The sequence below is a fragment of the Loxodonta africana genome, chromosome 6 (assembly GCF_030014295.1).
Source record: "Loxodonta africana isolate mLoxAfr1 chromosome 6, mLoxAfr1.hap2, whole genome shotgun sequence".
In the NCBI taxonomy this organism is placed as follows: domain Eukaryota; kingdom Metazoa; phylum Chordata; class Mammalia; order Proboscidea; family Elephantidae; genus Loxodonta; species Loxodonta africana.
Window position 1 is genome coordinate 11,463,369 of NC_087347.1, and position 15,410 is coordinate 11,478,778.

Here is a 15,410-nt window from a genome sequence, read left to right on the forward strand (position 1 = left end):
ATTGGTCCATGACAAATCAGACATTCATAAAAAAGGGGTGACACGGGAAGGAAAGAGAGGAAGACAGAGAGATGGTTTCCCATAAAGACGAAGAATAAAACTGAAATACAGAATTATCCTCCCCCAATTCTTAAGAAATAACACTAATATAGTAAAAACCAGCAAAAAATTGTAGTGGTGAAAGACCAAGAGTTGTCAGTCTAAAATCACAGACTTCAGAAAGTGACTGTCAATAAAAAACCAAAAACAAAACCAGATCTGTAGTATTAAAATGTTACTCCTAAATCCTGCTTGAAAAACTAATCACAGATAAAATCCAGCCACTTAAGTCTCTAATCTTAGGATACACAGAATCCAGGAGTGAAAAAAGTAGTAAAAGAAATGGTGGTGAGCACGGAATCCATTTGAATACGGAACTAAGGCTAAACAACTATGAGAATTATGGCTTTAGAAGAGAATGTAAAAGTTACAAACTTTGACAATGTAGACATAATACAAAAACACTGGAGGGTGGTGAACAATGAGGAGAGAGAACCCACGGGATGCCAATGTTTGTATTGTTTATACATAGGAGGATCAATACTGTCTCTAATTGAAATGATTTACTCTCTATCTAAAATATCTATGGAATATTTTCCTTATCTATACACAGCTGCAAGAAAATGTCTTTAAATTAACGAGAAAAGTAAACAATCTTAACGTTAAGTTTAAGCAGAAAACCCTTAAGTTAAAAAAAAAAAAAAAACCCAAAACACACCAAACAAATAGATGAAAAAAGGACACCAAAGTCCTAAGTAAAAACAAAAAGCAAATAATAAAGCCAAAGGCAAAAATAAAGAATTCAGAAAAAAGCATAATTGTTGCTGTTGTTAGATATCGTCAAGTTGGTTCCAACTCACAGCAACCCTACAAAAGAAGGAAACACCACCCGGTCCTGCACCATTCTCACAATCGTTGTTATGCTTGAGCCCACTGTTGCAGCCACTGTGTCGATCCATCTCACTGAGGTTCTTCTACTTTTTTGCTGATCCTCTACTTTACCAAGCATGATTGACCCCTCCTGATAATATGTCCAAAGTATGTGAGACAAAGTATTGCCATCCTTGCTTCTAAGAAGTACTCTGGTTGTACTTTTTCCAAGACAGATTTGTTTGTTCTTTTGGTGGTCTAAACACCATAGTTCAAAGGCATCAATTCTTCTTCAGTCTTCCTTATTCATCGACAAACTTTCACATGCATATGAGGTGACTGAAAACAGCATGGCTTGGGTCAGGCGAATGTTAGTCCTTAAAGTGACATCTTTGCTTTTTAACCCTGTAAAGAGGTCTTTTGCAGCAGATTTGTCCAATGCAACGCATCTTTTGATTTCTTGACTGTTGCTTCCAAGGGTATTGATTGTGGATCCGAGTAAAATGAAATCCTTGACAACCTCAATTTTTCCTCCATTTATCACGACGTTGCTTACTGGTCCAGTTGTGATGATTTTTGTTTTCTTTATGTTGAAGCTGTAGTCTTTGATCTTCATCAATAAGTGCATCAAGTCCTCTTCATTTTCAGCAATCAAAGTTGTGTCATCTACATATTGCTTTGTTAATGAGTCTTCCTCCAATCCCAATGCCACACTCTTCTTAATAGAGTCCAGCTTCTCAGATTATTTGCTCAGCATACAGAATGAATAAGTACGGTGAAAGGATACAACCCTGATGTACACCTTCCCTGACTTTAAACCATGTAGTATCCCCTTGTTCTGTTCACATGACAGCCTCCTGACCTATGTACAGGTTCCACATAAGCACAATTAAATGTTCTGGAATTCCCATTTTTCACAATGTTATGCATAATTATTATGATCCACACAGCTGAATGCCTTTGCATAGTCAATAAAACGCAAGTAAACATCTTCCCGGTATTCTTTGCTTTCAGCCAGGATTCATCTGACATCAGCTATGATATCCCTGGTTCTGCAACCTGTTCTAAATCTGGCTTGAATTTCTAACAGTTCCTTGTTGATACAGTGCTGCAGCTGCTTTTGAATGATCTTCAGCAAAATTTTACTTCCGTGTGATATTAATGATAGTGTGCAATAATTTCTGCATTAGGTTGGATCACCTTTCTTGGGAATATGCATAAATATGGATCTCTTCCAGTCAGCTGGCCAGGTAGCTGTCTTCTAAATTTCTTGACATAGATGAGTAAGCACTTCCAGGGCTCCATCTGTTTGCTGAAACATCTCAACTGGTATTCTGTCAATTCCTGGGGCCTCGTTCATCACCAATGCCTTTAGTGAAGCTTCTTTCAGTACCACCAGTTCCTTATCATCCGCTACCTCCTGAAATGGTTGGACGTCGAACAATTCTTTTTGGTATACCGGCTCTGTGTATTCCTTTCATCTGCTTTCGATGCATCTTGCATTGTTTAATATTTTACCTGTAGAATCCTTCAATATTGCAACTTGAGGCTTGAATTTTTTCTTCGGTTCTTTCAGCTCTAGAAATGCCGAGTGTGTTCCTCCCTTTTGGTTTTCTACTTCCAGGTCTCTGCATGTGTTATCATATACTTTACTTTGTCTTCTTGAGCAGCCCTTTGAAATCTTCTATTCAGCTCTTTGACTTTATCATCCCTTCCTTTCGCTTTAGCTACTAGATGCTCAAGAGCAAGTTTCAGAGTCTCTTCTGACATCTGCTTTGGTCTTCTCTTTCTTTCCTGCCTTTTTAATGACCTCTTGCTTTCTTCATGGATGATGTCCTTGATGTCATTCCACAACTCATCTGGTCTTTGGTTACTAGTGTTCAATGCGTCAAATCTATTCATCAGATGGTCTCTAAATTCAGGTGGGATATACTCAAGGTCATATCTTGGCTCTTGTGGACTTGCTCTGATTTTCTTCAGTTTCAGCTGACTTGCATATGAACAATTGATGGCCTGTCCTGAAACCAGTCTCTGGACTTGTTCTGACTGATTCTATTGAGTTTTTCTATCTTCTTTTTCCACAGATGCAGTTGATTTGATTCCTGTGTATTCTATCTGGCAAGGTCCATGTGCATAGTTGCCATTTATGTTGTAGGAAAAAGGTATAATTAGTACATAAATAAACAAAACAAGAATATCTCTTGCAAGTCTAAAAAAAAGACAAAATAACCAAAATTAGAGACGGGGACAGAAAAGAGAGGACATGTAAGGGAGATTATCTAAAATTATAAAGCAAGGAATTTGAAAACCTTGATGATATGATTAGGACACATGCAGCAAGTATAAAAATTGGAGAGATTAATTAACAAACATGAAAAATTTAAGAAAGTTACTAAAAAAAAAACAAGTGCAATTTCTTTTCCAGATTCTTTTTTACTCTGAATATACACACGTTTTAGTTGAACTGAGGAAAGTGTAACTGCAACAAATATGGAAGATAGTGTTTTTATTAGAAGAAATATAGAAAGGTTCCCACTATGTCATATAATTAGAGCAGACAGCTATTTCATTATATTTAAAGAGTTAAGTCTAGCACTCTAAACCAAAGACAAGAAGGTAAGGGGGCAGGGAAATGAGATTACTAGAAATGAAACAACTAGTACACAAATAAATACGTAGATAGGTAATAAATATGAAAAAGTGTTCACCTAACAACAGAACTGCAACATAAACTTTGAGATATTATGCTTCACCTTTCAAATGAGAACAGATGAACAAAAAAGGATTCTATTCCATGTGGCTAGGGTACAGTTAAGAGAAATCCTCACATACTTGAACAATGAAATAGGTATGCTCTTTTCCCTTCTACCCTATTGAAATGACACCAATAATAATAGTTAAGGTACTTGTCTAATTAAGCCCAAATCTAAGGTACTAAAAACCACAATTCTGCCTTGGAAGGGCAGCCCAGCTTTATGGAATAAAACACAGTGGTGAGGAATGTGAATTCTGGAGCCAAACTGCAGAGTGTGCTACGCAATTAGGGAAATGTTACATGTGTTTTATTTTAGGAGTGATTTGGCTACAAGAATTGGTCTACAACATAATTTCCCCCTCCCAAATTTTTCAATGTCAACTTGTTTAAAACTCATATATACTAAGAAAAAAATCAGCTAACAATCACTGAGCACTTACAAAGTGACAGCACTGGTCTAACTGCTTCACAAGAATTTTTACTTTTCCCAACACTATAAGGTAGACTTTACAAGGATATGAAAACAGACAGAGAGGGAGGAAAAGCATCTTCTCCATATTATAGCTAGTAATACAAAGGGGCTCTTAATGATGCTAGCAAATTGCCTCTGTGAACTGCAGGCTCCAAATTTTCTCAGGGAATAATTTCTCCCAGACTCAGTATCCACTATGTCATATAGTTAGAACAGATCGTTATTTCATTATATTTAGTTTACAGAATAAGTCTGTACTCTACAGTAAAGATGAGAAAGTAAGGGGAGAGCCAGGAAACTAGATTACTGGAAACAGGACAACTAGAAAGAAAATAATGAGAATGCTGACACACTGCAAAAAATGTAACCAATTCACTGAATAATTTGTACAGAAGTTGCTAAATGGGACCCTAATTTGCTGTATAAACTTTCACCAAAAACACAATAAAATATTCTCATTAAAAAAAAAAAAAAAAGACTGTAAAACTTAAAACATTTACCTGCATCTAGTATACCCTGGGCCAAAATAGCACCAAACTTGGCCATTACATCATCGTGTTTATCATTGATGACTTTGGAATACAGCTGTCTGAACTGATTCACCTGAAGGAACAAGAAAAAGAATTATAATTCTACACATTTGCTGTGCCATTTTAGAGCTGGAAAGATTACTCAAGTGGTAATTTAGTTCAAAATTTAACAAAATTAAAAAAGAGGATATGAACCGGATTTGAATACAGAACAGTTTCACAGCCGAAATCATGGATGTTATGACTTTTCATAGAAGCCCTGGTGGCGCAGTGGTTAAGCTATCTGAAAAGCTGGCATTTCGAATCCATCAGCCACTCTGCAGGAGAAAGATGTGGTAGTCTGCTCCTGTAAAGATTACAGCCTTGGAAACCCTATGGGGCAGTTCTACTCTGTCCTACAGGGTTGCTTTGAGTCGGAATTGACTCAGCGGCAACGGGTTTGGTTTGGTATGACTTTTCATAACTGGCGTGTTAGTACCAGTTCTGTTTTGAATCCTCATTCCACAGGAGATGATTCAGGTTCAAGGGAATGTTGAATGTGATTTCTTACTGCACCACTGTTAGTGAGCAGGCTAAAAACAGTCCACGTGAACACTAAGGCTTTCACTGGACTTTGAATTATACAGCTCTTTTGCTTACCATAAACCTTGCAGATTTCCTAACAGGCACAGGCCTTCAGTTCTACCTTAAAGTAAACTACGCTTCACTGAATCCGTGTGAGGTATATTTTGGACTAATTGTACTCACATACACAGTACAGATTTTCATTACACATATGCTTAGTTTTCTGAGGACACCTCAGGATAAGTACTCTTACCAAAAGAAACATGACAAAACGGAATGTGAGTTGTCTTTTAGGGTGGGACTACTGGTAATTTCTGTTTGTGTCTTTATTCTTTTCTGCATTTTCTAAAATCAATATGCATGACTTATATAGTTAGAGAATCACATTTATAAAAAATATTCTTATCAATAAAGAAAGTGATCCCTTTAAATGTTTGGGTGACAACGAAGAAACTATTTTATGCTTCGTCCATGTCTTAACACTTCCATTTTCCCAACAGTGCTTTGCAAATGGTAGGTACCCAGGAAGAAATGTGCTGATTCAGGAAGTACACGATCTTGTTGTTCTTAGGTGCTGTCAAGTCAGTTCTGACTCACAGGGACCCCATGTACAACAGAACGAAACACTTCCTGGTCCTGCGCCATCCTCAAAATCGTTGTTATGCTTGAGCTGATTGTTGCAGCTACCATGTCAATCCATCTCGTTGAGGGTCTTCCTCTCTTTCACTGAACCTCTACCAAGCATGACGTCATTCTCCAGGGACTTGGTCCCACCTGATAACTTGTCCAAAGAATGTGCAACGAACTCTTGCCATCCTTGCCAACTTTGCTCGTTCTTCTGAAGTCCACGGTATATTCAATTTCTTTGCCAATACCATAATTCAAAGGCATTAATTTTTTCTTCATTCGTCTTTATTCATTGTCCAGCTTTCGCAAGCATGAGGCAACTGAAAACACCATGGCTTGGGTCAGGCGCACCTTAGTCACTAAAGCGACATCTTTGCTTTTTAACCCTTCAAATAGGTCTTTTGCAGCAGATTTGTCCAGTGCAATGGGTCGTTTGATTTCCTGGGTGCCACTTCCATGGGCATTGATCATGGATCCAAGCAAAATGAAATCCTTAACAACTTCAATCTTTGCTCTCTTTGTCATGATGTTATCGGTCCAGGTGTGAGGATTTCTGTTGTCTTTATGTTAAGGAGTGATCCATACTGAAGGCTGCAGTCTTCGTGATCTTCATCAATAAGTGCTTCGGGTCCTCTTCACTTTCAGCAAGCAAGGTTGTGTCATCTGCATATCACAGGTTGTTAATGAGTCTTCCTCAAATCCTGATGCTGTGTTCTTCTTTACACAGTGCAGCTTCTCAGATTTGCTTAGTGTACAGACTGAATAAATATGGTGAAAGGATATAACCCTGACGTACACCTTTCCTGATTTTAAACCACGCAATATCCCCTCGTGTTCAAACAACTGCCTCTTGTTTTATGTACAGGTTACATGTGAGGACAATTCATTACTCTGGAATTCCCACTCTTTGCAATGTTATCCATAATTTGTCATGATCCACACAGTCAAATGCCTTCGCATAGTTAATAAAACACAGGTAAACATCTTTATGGTATTCTCTGCTTCCAGTCAAGAGCCATCTGACATCAGCAATGATACCCTCATTCCCTGTCTTCTGAATCTGGCTTGAATTTCTGGCAGTTCCTGTTGATATACTGCTATACCCACTTTTGAATCCTCTGTGGCAAAATTTTACTTGGGTATAACATTAATGATGGAAAACCAGATGGCATAGCAGTTGAGAGCTATAGCTGCTAACCAAAAGGTTGGCCCTTCAAATCCATCAGGTGCTCCTTGGAAACCCTATGGGGCAGTTCTACTCTGAATCAACTCAATGGCAATGGGTGGTTAATATTAATGATATTTTTCGATAATTTCCACCTTCTGTTGGATCACCGTTCTTTGGAATGGGCACAAATATGGATCTCTTCTAGTCGGCTGACCAGGTAACTGACTTTCAAATTTCTTGACATAGGTGAGCGAGCACTTCCAGCACTGCATTCATTTGTTGAAACATCTCAATTGCTTTTCTGTCAATTCCTGGAGCCTTGTTTTTCGCCAATGCCTCCTTCAGGGCCGCTTAGGCCTCTTCCTACGATACCATTGGTTCTTGATCACGTTACTTCCTGAAATGGTTGAATGTCAGCCAATTCTTTTTGGTACACAGACTCTGTATATTCCCTTCCATGTTCTTTTGAGACTTCCTGCGTCGTTTAATGTTTTTCCCATAGAATCCTTCAATATGGCAACTCAGGCTTGAATTTCTTCTTCAGTTATTTCAGGCTGAGAAATGCTGAGCATGTTCTTCCCTTTTGGTTTTCTAAGTTCAGGTCTTTGCACATTCCATTATAATACTTTGTCTTCTCAAGCCACCCTTTGAAATCTTCTGTTCAGTTCTTTTACTTCATCATTTCTTCCTTTTGCTTTAGCTACTCTACGTTCATGTGCAAGTTTCAGAGTTTCTTCTGACAGACGTGCGGGGACATGATCATGGAGCTCCCCAAATCTGCCAAAAGCAGAAAATACCGAATTTGAGTTTCCTAATATGACTTTGGAGCCCTGGTGGTATAGTGGTTAAGTGCTACAGCTGCTAACCAAAAGATCTATATATCTCGAGTCCACCAGCTGCTCCTTGGAAACTCTATGGGGCAGTTCTACTCTGTCCTATAGGGTCGCTATGAGTTGGAATCGACTTGATGGCAATGAGTTTGGTTTTCTTTTTAATCTGTGTTATATGTTCTTTCAATATCTCTTTTGCTCTTCATTTATCCTGGTCTCAGAGGCCAGACTGTGATATAGTGGCAGAGTAATATGGAATCAGAGTGCTCTGGCTTATGAATACTGACTCTGCTCTCAGCAGCTGTCTGGGTAAATTACCTAGCTTTTCTTAGCCTCAGTTTCTTCATCACTCCAGGGATTATTAACACCTACCTCACAAGGGTGTTGCAAGAGTTACATGAGGTAATGCACATAAAGTATTTTACAGTTGGTAAATGTTCAGTAACCATTGCTGTAATAACACATGGGGGCAGAATCCTACCAGTTCTGACCGACTATTACCTCTGTAACCGAAATACTGTACTGCTAACAAAATAATATTCTTTAGACACAGTTCTCAATTTTTTATTCATAGGTAGCAACAGAACGTAGTGGGAAAAACAATGAACTATCTCTGCCACTCACTGATCAGCATAAGGCTGTTAGGAAGTCTATCACTTCTTTATGCTTTACTTTCCCAACCTATAAAAACCAGCATGATTAGGTCATCACAAAAGTCCTTTCTAGACTAAAAATCCTAGGATTTGGTGCTTTTACTTTGGTTCAATAGGTCAAATTCCTTTGATTCTGAACTTATTTTAGATGAACACTTACATTGCCTTATATAGGTTGGAAATTTTATGTGCTAAAGGTTTATAAAATGTTTCATGAACTTATAAAAAAGAAACACTGGACAAAGTAGTGTATGTACATTATAGGGAGGAATTTAAATACAAAAATGTACCCAAAACAATAGGAAAACATCCAGTGAAATGAAAGACGGAGTTTTTAAAAATCAATGCAAATATATAACGGCCTTATACAATTAATGTTAGGTCAAATACTTTAAAAAAATGAGTTTTTATCATTTGTAATTCTTTTCCTCATATTTTATTTTATTGCTTTTGTATCAGTAACTTAGTTTTCATTATTATAATTCTTGGTCATGAATTATTATTTTCATAGATTAAGATAGAATCTTAAATTTGGAAGGTAACTTTGAAGTCATCTGATCTGTTTTACAGATGTGAAAACTGAAGTTACAATAGGTGAAACGACTTACTTGCCTGTGATCACGCAATTACTGGCAATCAGAACCAGAATCATGATTTTCTCACTCAATTTCAGTGGTATAGTATTTAGAGTGATCCCATACACAAAACAAAATGTGGAATGTGCAGGGGAAAGTATCATATTAACTTCTGATTTTATTTTATGACAACCTTATAGAGAAGACGATGAATCTGCTTTAAATTCACGCTTTTACAATGTTTTTAATTCTGTACTTTACACAATTGGAAAACAAAAAACCCCTCTTAGATGTCAGGGAGAAAAATAAAGAATGAGGAGCAGGGAATAAATTCCCTTGGAGTCATTTCTGTTAGTACTTATCAGCTGCGTATGTTTCTTCCTTTCCATTTTTTGTGTTTTCCTGACTACAAAAACACAGCTGCATATTAAGGATCAATTTGGAGTATTTATTCTTTTCTCTTTCTCTGACATATCTGTTCTTAAGAATTCAACTATAGCTCTCTAAATCCTTCCCCGAAATCCTTGAGGCCAGATTTACTTTGGAATTCTGAATTTAGAAAGCTAATGATGCATAAACCATATATTATACAACATTCTTAGTGGAGTGTGGGGCAACATCTCATAATCAAACAAACAATTTCTGAAGTAACAAAATGTATGACTATTTACACTAAATGGAATAAAGCCTACAAGTGAGTTCATATTGGGTCAGGTTTTAAAGTCTAACGAGTCCTTAAAAACAAACAACTTTAAGTTTCAGAGCTTTTTGGATTTTGCAATTGCAGCTAATGGGCTGTGGACTTGTATCATTTCCTTGTAGCTAGTTCCCGAATCTCTCTCTTTAGTTCTGACTTTTCCCTATGCTCTCAGTTTATCTCCAACTGACTTGCTGTTATCTTAAACTCAACATGCCCAAAATGAAAATTATCTTTACTCTTTTTTCAAGATATTCCTGCTGATGCTATCATGATTTCCCCATTATCAAGATACCAAAGGATGTTATTAGTTCCCTTTTAATTTTATTAGTATGATTTTGTTTATGGTAGTTGCTTGCGGCCCTTGCTTTTTATTATTCCCAACGCCGTCAGAGTCCAAGGCCCTATCTTAAAGCAATGGTATGATAATACAAACTGACTATGCTTACAAATGTGTTATACTGTAAAGTTTCCTTATAAAGTCAATTGTTTGGAACTAGGAACACATTTCCCTACAGAAGTATTTCTAGGTTATCATGATGGCTCAAAAAAGCTTAATCTACCCAAACTGTGGTCTATTTTAGAAATGCAGAAGCCAATCAAGCTTGGCCAAATGTGATGCTAGTTCCAGAAAGGATGCTTGTCACTGGTGGGAGAAGCTTCCCTGTACGAGGCTTTAGGCCAGATGATATTAGGCAAGGAGGAACGCCAGATTCTGTAATATATCATATAATATTTTTATTTCATTTTGTATGTGACATGTAACATGTACATGTTCAAATGACTGCTAAAGGTGGATTTCCTTTAACAAGAACAAAAGATCAATCCTTCAAAAAGAGCAGAGTTAGGCTGTTGAGAGAAAATAGCTCCAAAGGCCTGTAAAATGATATTATTGTCATTAACTACAGAACAGAAAAGACAACTCATAATCACCCAGGGATGTGTTTTTGTCTATGTTTGTGAGAGGTTTTTTTTCTAACTGGCAGAAGCAAAGCACAGATGTACATGAGTTACTTAAACTAACCAACCACAACGTGCGAGCTGAGTGTTAAGACAGAATTCTGCAAAAGGATGTGGCATGTATTATTACATAAAAACACTTCCTTAAAAAATTTCCATTGTGGATCTCACAAAATATCTGAGAAATGTTCCTTTTGGATTCCTTTGACAAGGGGTTATAATTCTTGATGAAATTAAAAATTAACACCCTGATGTTTGCTTTCGAGGTGTTTCTACTTTACTTCATGTATTAGTTTGCAACCTTAGGACCAGGATTCTGTAACCTTAGGAACTCACTTCTCTTCAGAGTTTACTAACAGCTTTTTCTTTTCAGCAACACCTCATCTACCATTCCAAAAGAACATCCATGTTGTCTTTTTGGTAATTATCAGATAAAACTGAGATGATATAAACTATAGTCCAAGAAGCTCTTTATCACTTGCTTAGTAACAGAAAACAATGAAATAGGGGTTTAAGCTTTAAGAATTTATGAACCGAGTAAAATTTCTACTCTAAGGAACAGGGCTTCCTAAAAGAACTTTTGAGTTTCACGCGGTCTTACACAGTTTTATCTGCATAGTCAGTGGAGTACACAGATACCCTACCCATGCAGATTATATTAATGGCAAGGGCTACCAGCTATAGCTGCATGTGAATGGTCTTAATCCACAGTCAAGATTCGGACACAACCCTGAGAGTGCGCCCTAGGTATTCACACCAGCTAAGACTTGGTTCAATAATATTTTTTGGAATGATTAAAAAAAAGGTCATTTAAATTATTGAATTTCTATCTAGTAAAAAGCAAAACTACACATTAAAGAGCTGAATGCTTCTTCAAACTACACAGCCTTCCATAGCCCACCCCAGTCCCATTGCTGGAGCAAAGCTCATGGTTGTCAAATCATGAAACTCCACAGCAGAGGATGGGAAGATGGTAAAACATCTGTCTTGCTGACAATTCAAGTAACGTGAAAGCAACATGTGAGGTCAAAGTAGATAAATATATGCATATTACGGTGCAGGAGGTGTGTTCTGTGGCTAAACTTGCTTCTTTAATGACATCATGACATTGCTCAGCTGGACAACCTCCAAAAGCACAGCAGAAAATCAAAAGCAGAGACAAAAGACACAGAAGTTACTCATATTATAGCTGGTATAGTTAAAAACAAAAAGAAAAGTGGCCTGTGCTTGGAAGATATTTATATTCTAGATGATATAATATGTTAAGTAACATTAAAAAAAGGATGAGAAGTCTAATTCTATCTTTGTAATAATTCAATTTTTAAAAGTCCTGAAAATGATTTAAAACAAAGAACTGGATAAATGAAACAAAAATGACAGCGATTGCTTAGAGACTGAAATTTACCAAACAAAGTTCCCTAAAATAAGAATGAGTAATCAATAACTTCCAGAAACTTTTCTGTTCTCCACTCCCTCCTGCCAGTCTACTACTGAAAACAAGGGTGTTCTATATCCGCTTGATGAGGGAGAAAACGGTGTGCCAATGGCTTTATCTTGTCAATTTTTTGAATGCTTCTCATATAGGAGCAGAATTTTTAAAAGGCTGTTAAATGCTCTAACTTTAAGAATTAAAAGATCTGAAATTATTGTATAAGCTATATACCTCTATTTAATACCAAACATGGTAATTTTTAGTACACGCGAATAACACATAATAAGCATTTTGTTTCTCTTAACGGGACGTTAAATGAGAAGTTCTGGCTGACGCGCCAAGATACATTAAACATCAAACACTAACATGAGGTCTAAGAGGCTGCCGTGAGGAAATTTTAAAATAGACGTCTGAAAATCTGTTATGAGGTCACCCTCAGGGTGGGTATGTGAGAGTTGGATTGTGGGAGATCAGGAAGAGAATTCTTTAGGGAAAGCTGTGCTGTGGGTCTTCCCCACTCACTCTAAGCCTACAGAAAGGGGCTTTGGAGGAACCATTTGGAGAGCTTAATAGGACTGAGGATTGCAATGTCTGACACATAAAATAAGAAGCACAAGCTGAATGAGTAAGAGGGAGAGAGAAAGAGGGAGAGAGAGACAGGACAGACAGATGGGCAAAGCTACACTGGTAGTCTATTATACTCATACCCACAAGAAGTGCACAATCTGCAGGAGTGTTTTTGTGGAGCAGATATAGATCAAGTAGGAAAGAAAGCCATCCTGGAGCCATTTGAAATCCTGCCCAAGAGGACAGCCCAGGAGGCGAAACATTCCAACAGAGAATCTGGACATACTCATTTCTGAACTGAGATTGTATGTACTGTACTAAGTGATTGTAGGACTTTTATTACCTAAAAGGGATGGATCAAAAAAGTCATGAACTGCCTGAGTTCATTCTGAATCAGAGGAAGATGGTACCCCAATGAATAAACTTTAAAAGAACAATGCGCAGCAAAAAACAAAGTTGACTTTATGAATTCACCACTCCATATGTCCTCATTTTTTGAGTAATAAATACATACTTAAACTAATAAAATGACTTTTAATCTATAAAAAAGACATTTAAAGAGTATTGCATATTTAAAGTTTCTGCATTCCCCTACCCCACAAGTGTTCTCTTCACTTCCTGTGACTACAGCGTTTACCAATTTGAAGTCTTCAAAAGAAGATGAGCCGAACCAGCTCTCTCCTAGATTTAGCCCAACAGGCTTTCTTTGTGTGCTCACCTTTGGACAAGTAATTTCGGTCTGCTGAATCATGATGAGAGCTGAAGCTATGAGAGCTCCTTGCCTCACGTAATTCACGGGGTCATTTGTCATTGGTTCTAGCAAATTAATTGCTTCCTGAAAGGAATGAAAAAAAAAACAGTAACTTTCAGATGAAGTTGATACAGCTGGATTTTCAAATTAGTTACTCTATTCTAAGTTAAGACTGACATTGTCATCCGACAAAGTAGTAAAAAGTTAATTTCAGACTATCTGAACACAACAGTTCAGACCAGAAGTATGCATTCTAAATATAATTGATGTAGTAGGTGAAATCTTCTACCATAGGATTTCACGAGTGCACGCCTGTCTTAGGGTAAAAGAGGTTATAAAGAAATAAAAATTAAGAGAAAATGGGATCAATATTTGATAAGCATCTATTATTTTCTAGGCATAGCACTAGGTATTTTACATAAATTATTCCATATAATCCTCTCAACAATTCTAAAAGATAGGCATTATCATCCTCATTTTATAAATAAACTGAGTTGAAAAGATTAAGTAACTTGTCCAAAGTCATATATAAGTAGCAAATCCAGGCCAGTCTGACCCCAAAATCTATATTATTTTCATTATGTAGCCAACCTCCTTTAAACACTAGGGTAAAATAGATGATTTTATTTGCTAATAGAATGGCAAAAGAAATCAAAAAGGACTAGATTGGATTTCATAGTTACATTTCATAAGACTACCTAAAATGGAATTTTCCAAAATGTTTACCAGCACTATCCCATCAGTTCCATGAAAAAAGGATTCCTTGTGGGGATTCCCACATACTATATAAACTCCTCTTGTAGATTCAAGTGCATGTTTTCATATCAAAGGCTCTTGGAAGCCTAATAATAAACAACTCAAAGTTTGTCCACTGTATTTGACCAAGGACTCTTTTGTCCCATGTAACTCCTATTAACACTCTGCAGGTCATTTGGGAAATGCCACTTTACAATGTCCCTGATAAGGTTCTTCGGCAGGCATAAATCTGGGAGGAACAGAGAAATGGATTTACAGCATTATCAAACTTATTTCCTAATTGAGTATGTCATTTATCAAGTATACTTGGTTCCAAAGCCAAGGTAAGGAAGAATAAATTGAATCCATTTTTGGAAAAGGGCTTTAGACTTCTTTACATGCAGACTTTCTTTTTTTAATCAGAGCTATTTACAAATAGACATATCCCAGATATGTGTATCTTTTCTACCCACTTCACTGAAAAATGTAATGACACTGTGCAGTAGAGTAAGTTTTTCAAACATTATCCACATATTGTCAATATTATTTATAATGTAGCCATGATAAAAATGTAACTGAATTTCCAGTTTATAAATTAAAAGACCTTTGAGGTATTATCATGTACCCTCAAAGAAATATTTTAGAATAAACAAATGTTTCAGGTTTTTAAGAAACAAAAATAATTAAAGGACCAAATGTCAGCCAGATAGGTATGTGTAATAAAAATTTTTCATTGAATTAACTTGTCAGGTGCTGTGTCTCAAAGAACATTTACTCCTAGATATCATATTAGAACAATCTGGGATGAAAAAAAATCTAATTTACATTTAACTTATGAAGCTTGACATAAATGCCTACTAAGGACTTGAGAGGGAAAAATACTTAATAAAACATCTAACTATATTTATTCTTTCTTTGTTCATAGAACAGATGTGTCCTAGAAAAAAAAATTGAGAAGTTTCAATTAAATGCATCTTAATGAGTTGGAAAAGATTTGAAGGCAACTAACAACAACTGTATACTCAATGACATCTCTGATAAAATTGAAGATACATTCTCATGTAGGAAATCCCCCCCCCCAAAAAGTTAAAATATTTTATAACAAAGCTCTGTGGGGGCAGAGACCATGTCATCCAACTTGTTCATCGCTGTATCCTTAAATGATCTTGCCCACAAACATACATC

The 15,410-nt window shown here is 36.7% G+C and overlaps 1 protein-coding gene across 2 annotated transcripts in view; it reads right to left on the reverse strand.

Moving 5' to 3' along the window:
- The window catches only part of PSMD1 (proteasome 26S subunit, non-ATPase 1), a 112,625-nt gene that overhangs the window by 22,168 nt on the left and 75,047 nt on the right, over positions 1–15,410 (reverse strand). For both annotated transcript variants that reach the window (XM_064286559.1, XM_064286558.1), the window contains exons 18-19: positions 13,458–13,574; positions 4,637–4,739 (exon numbers count right to left, since the gene is read on the reverse strand). In XM_064286559.1, the coding sequence (XP_064142629.1) occupies positions 4,637–4,739; positions 13,458–13,574 (220 nt within the window). The remainder of the gene's footprint in view (positions 1–4,636; positions 4,740–13,457; positions 13,575–15,410) is intronic.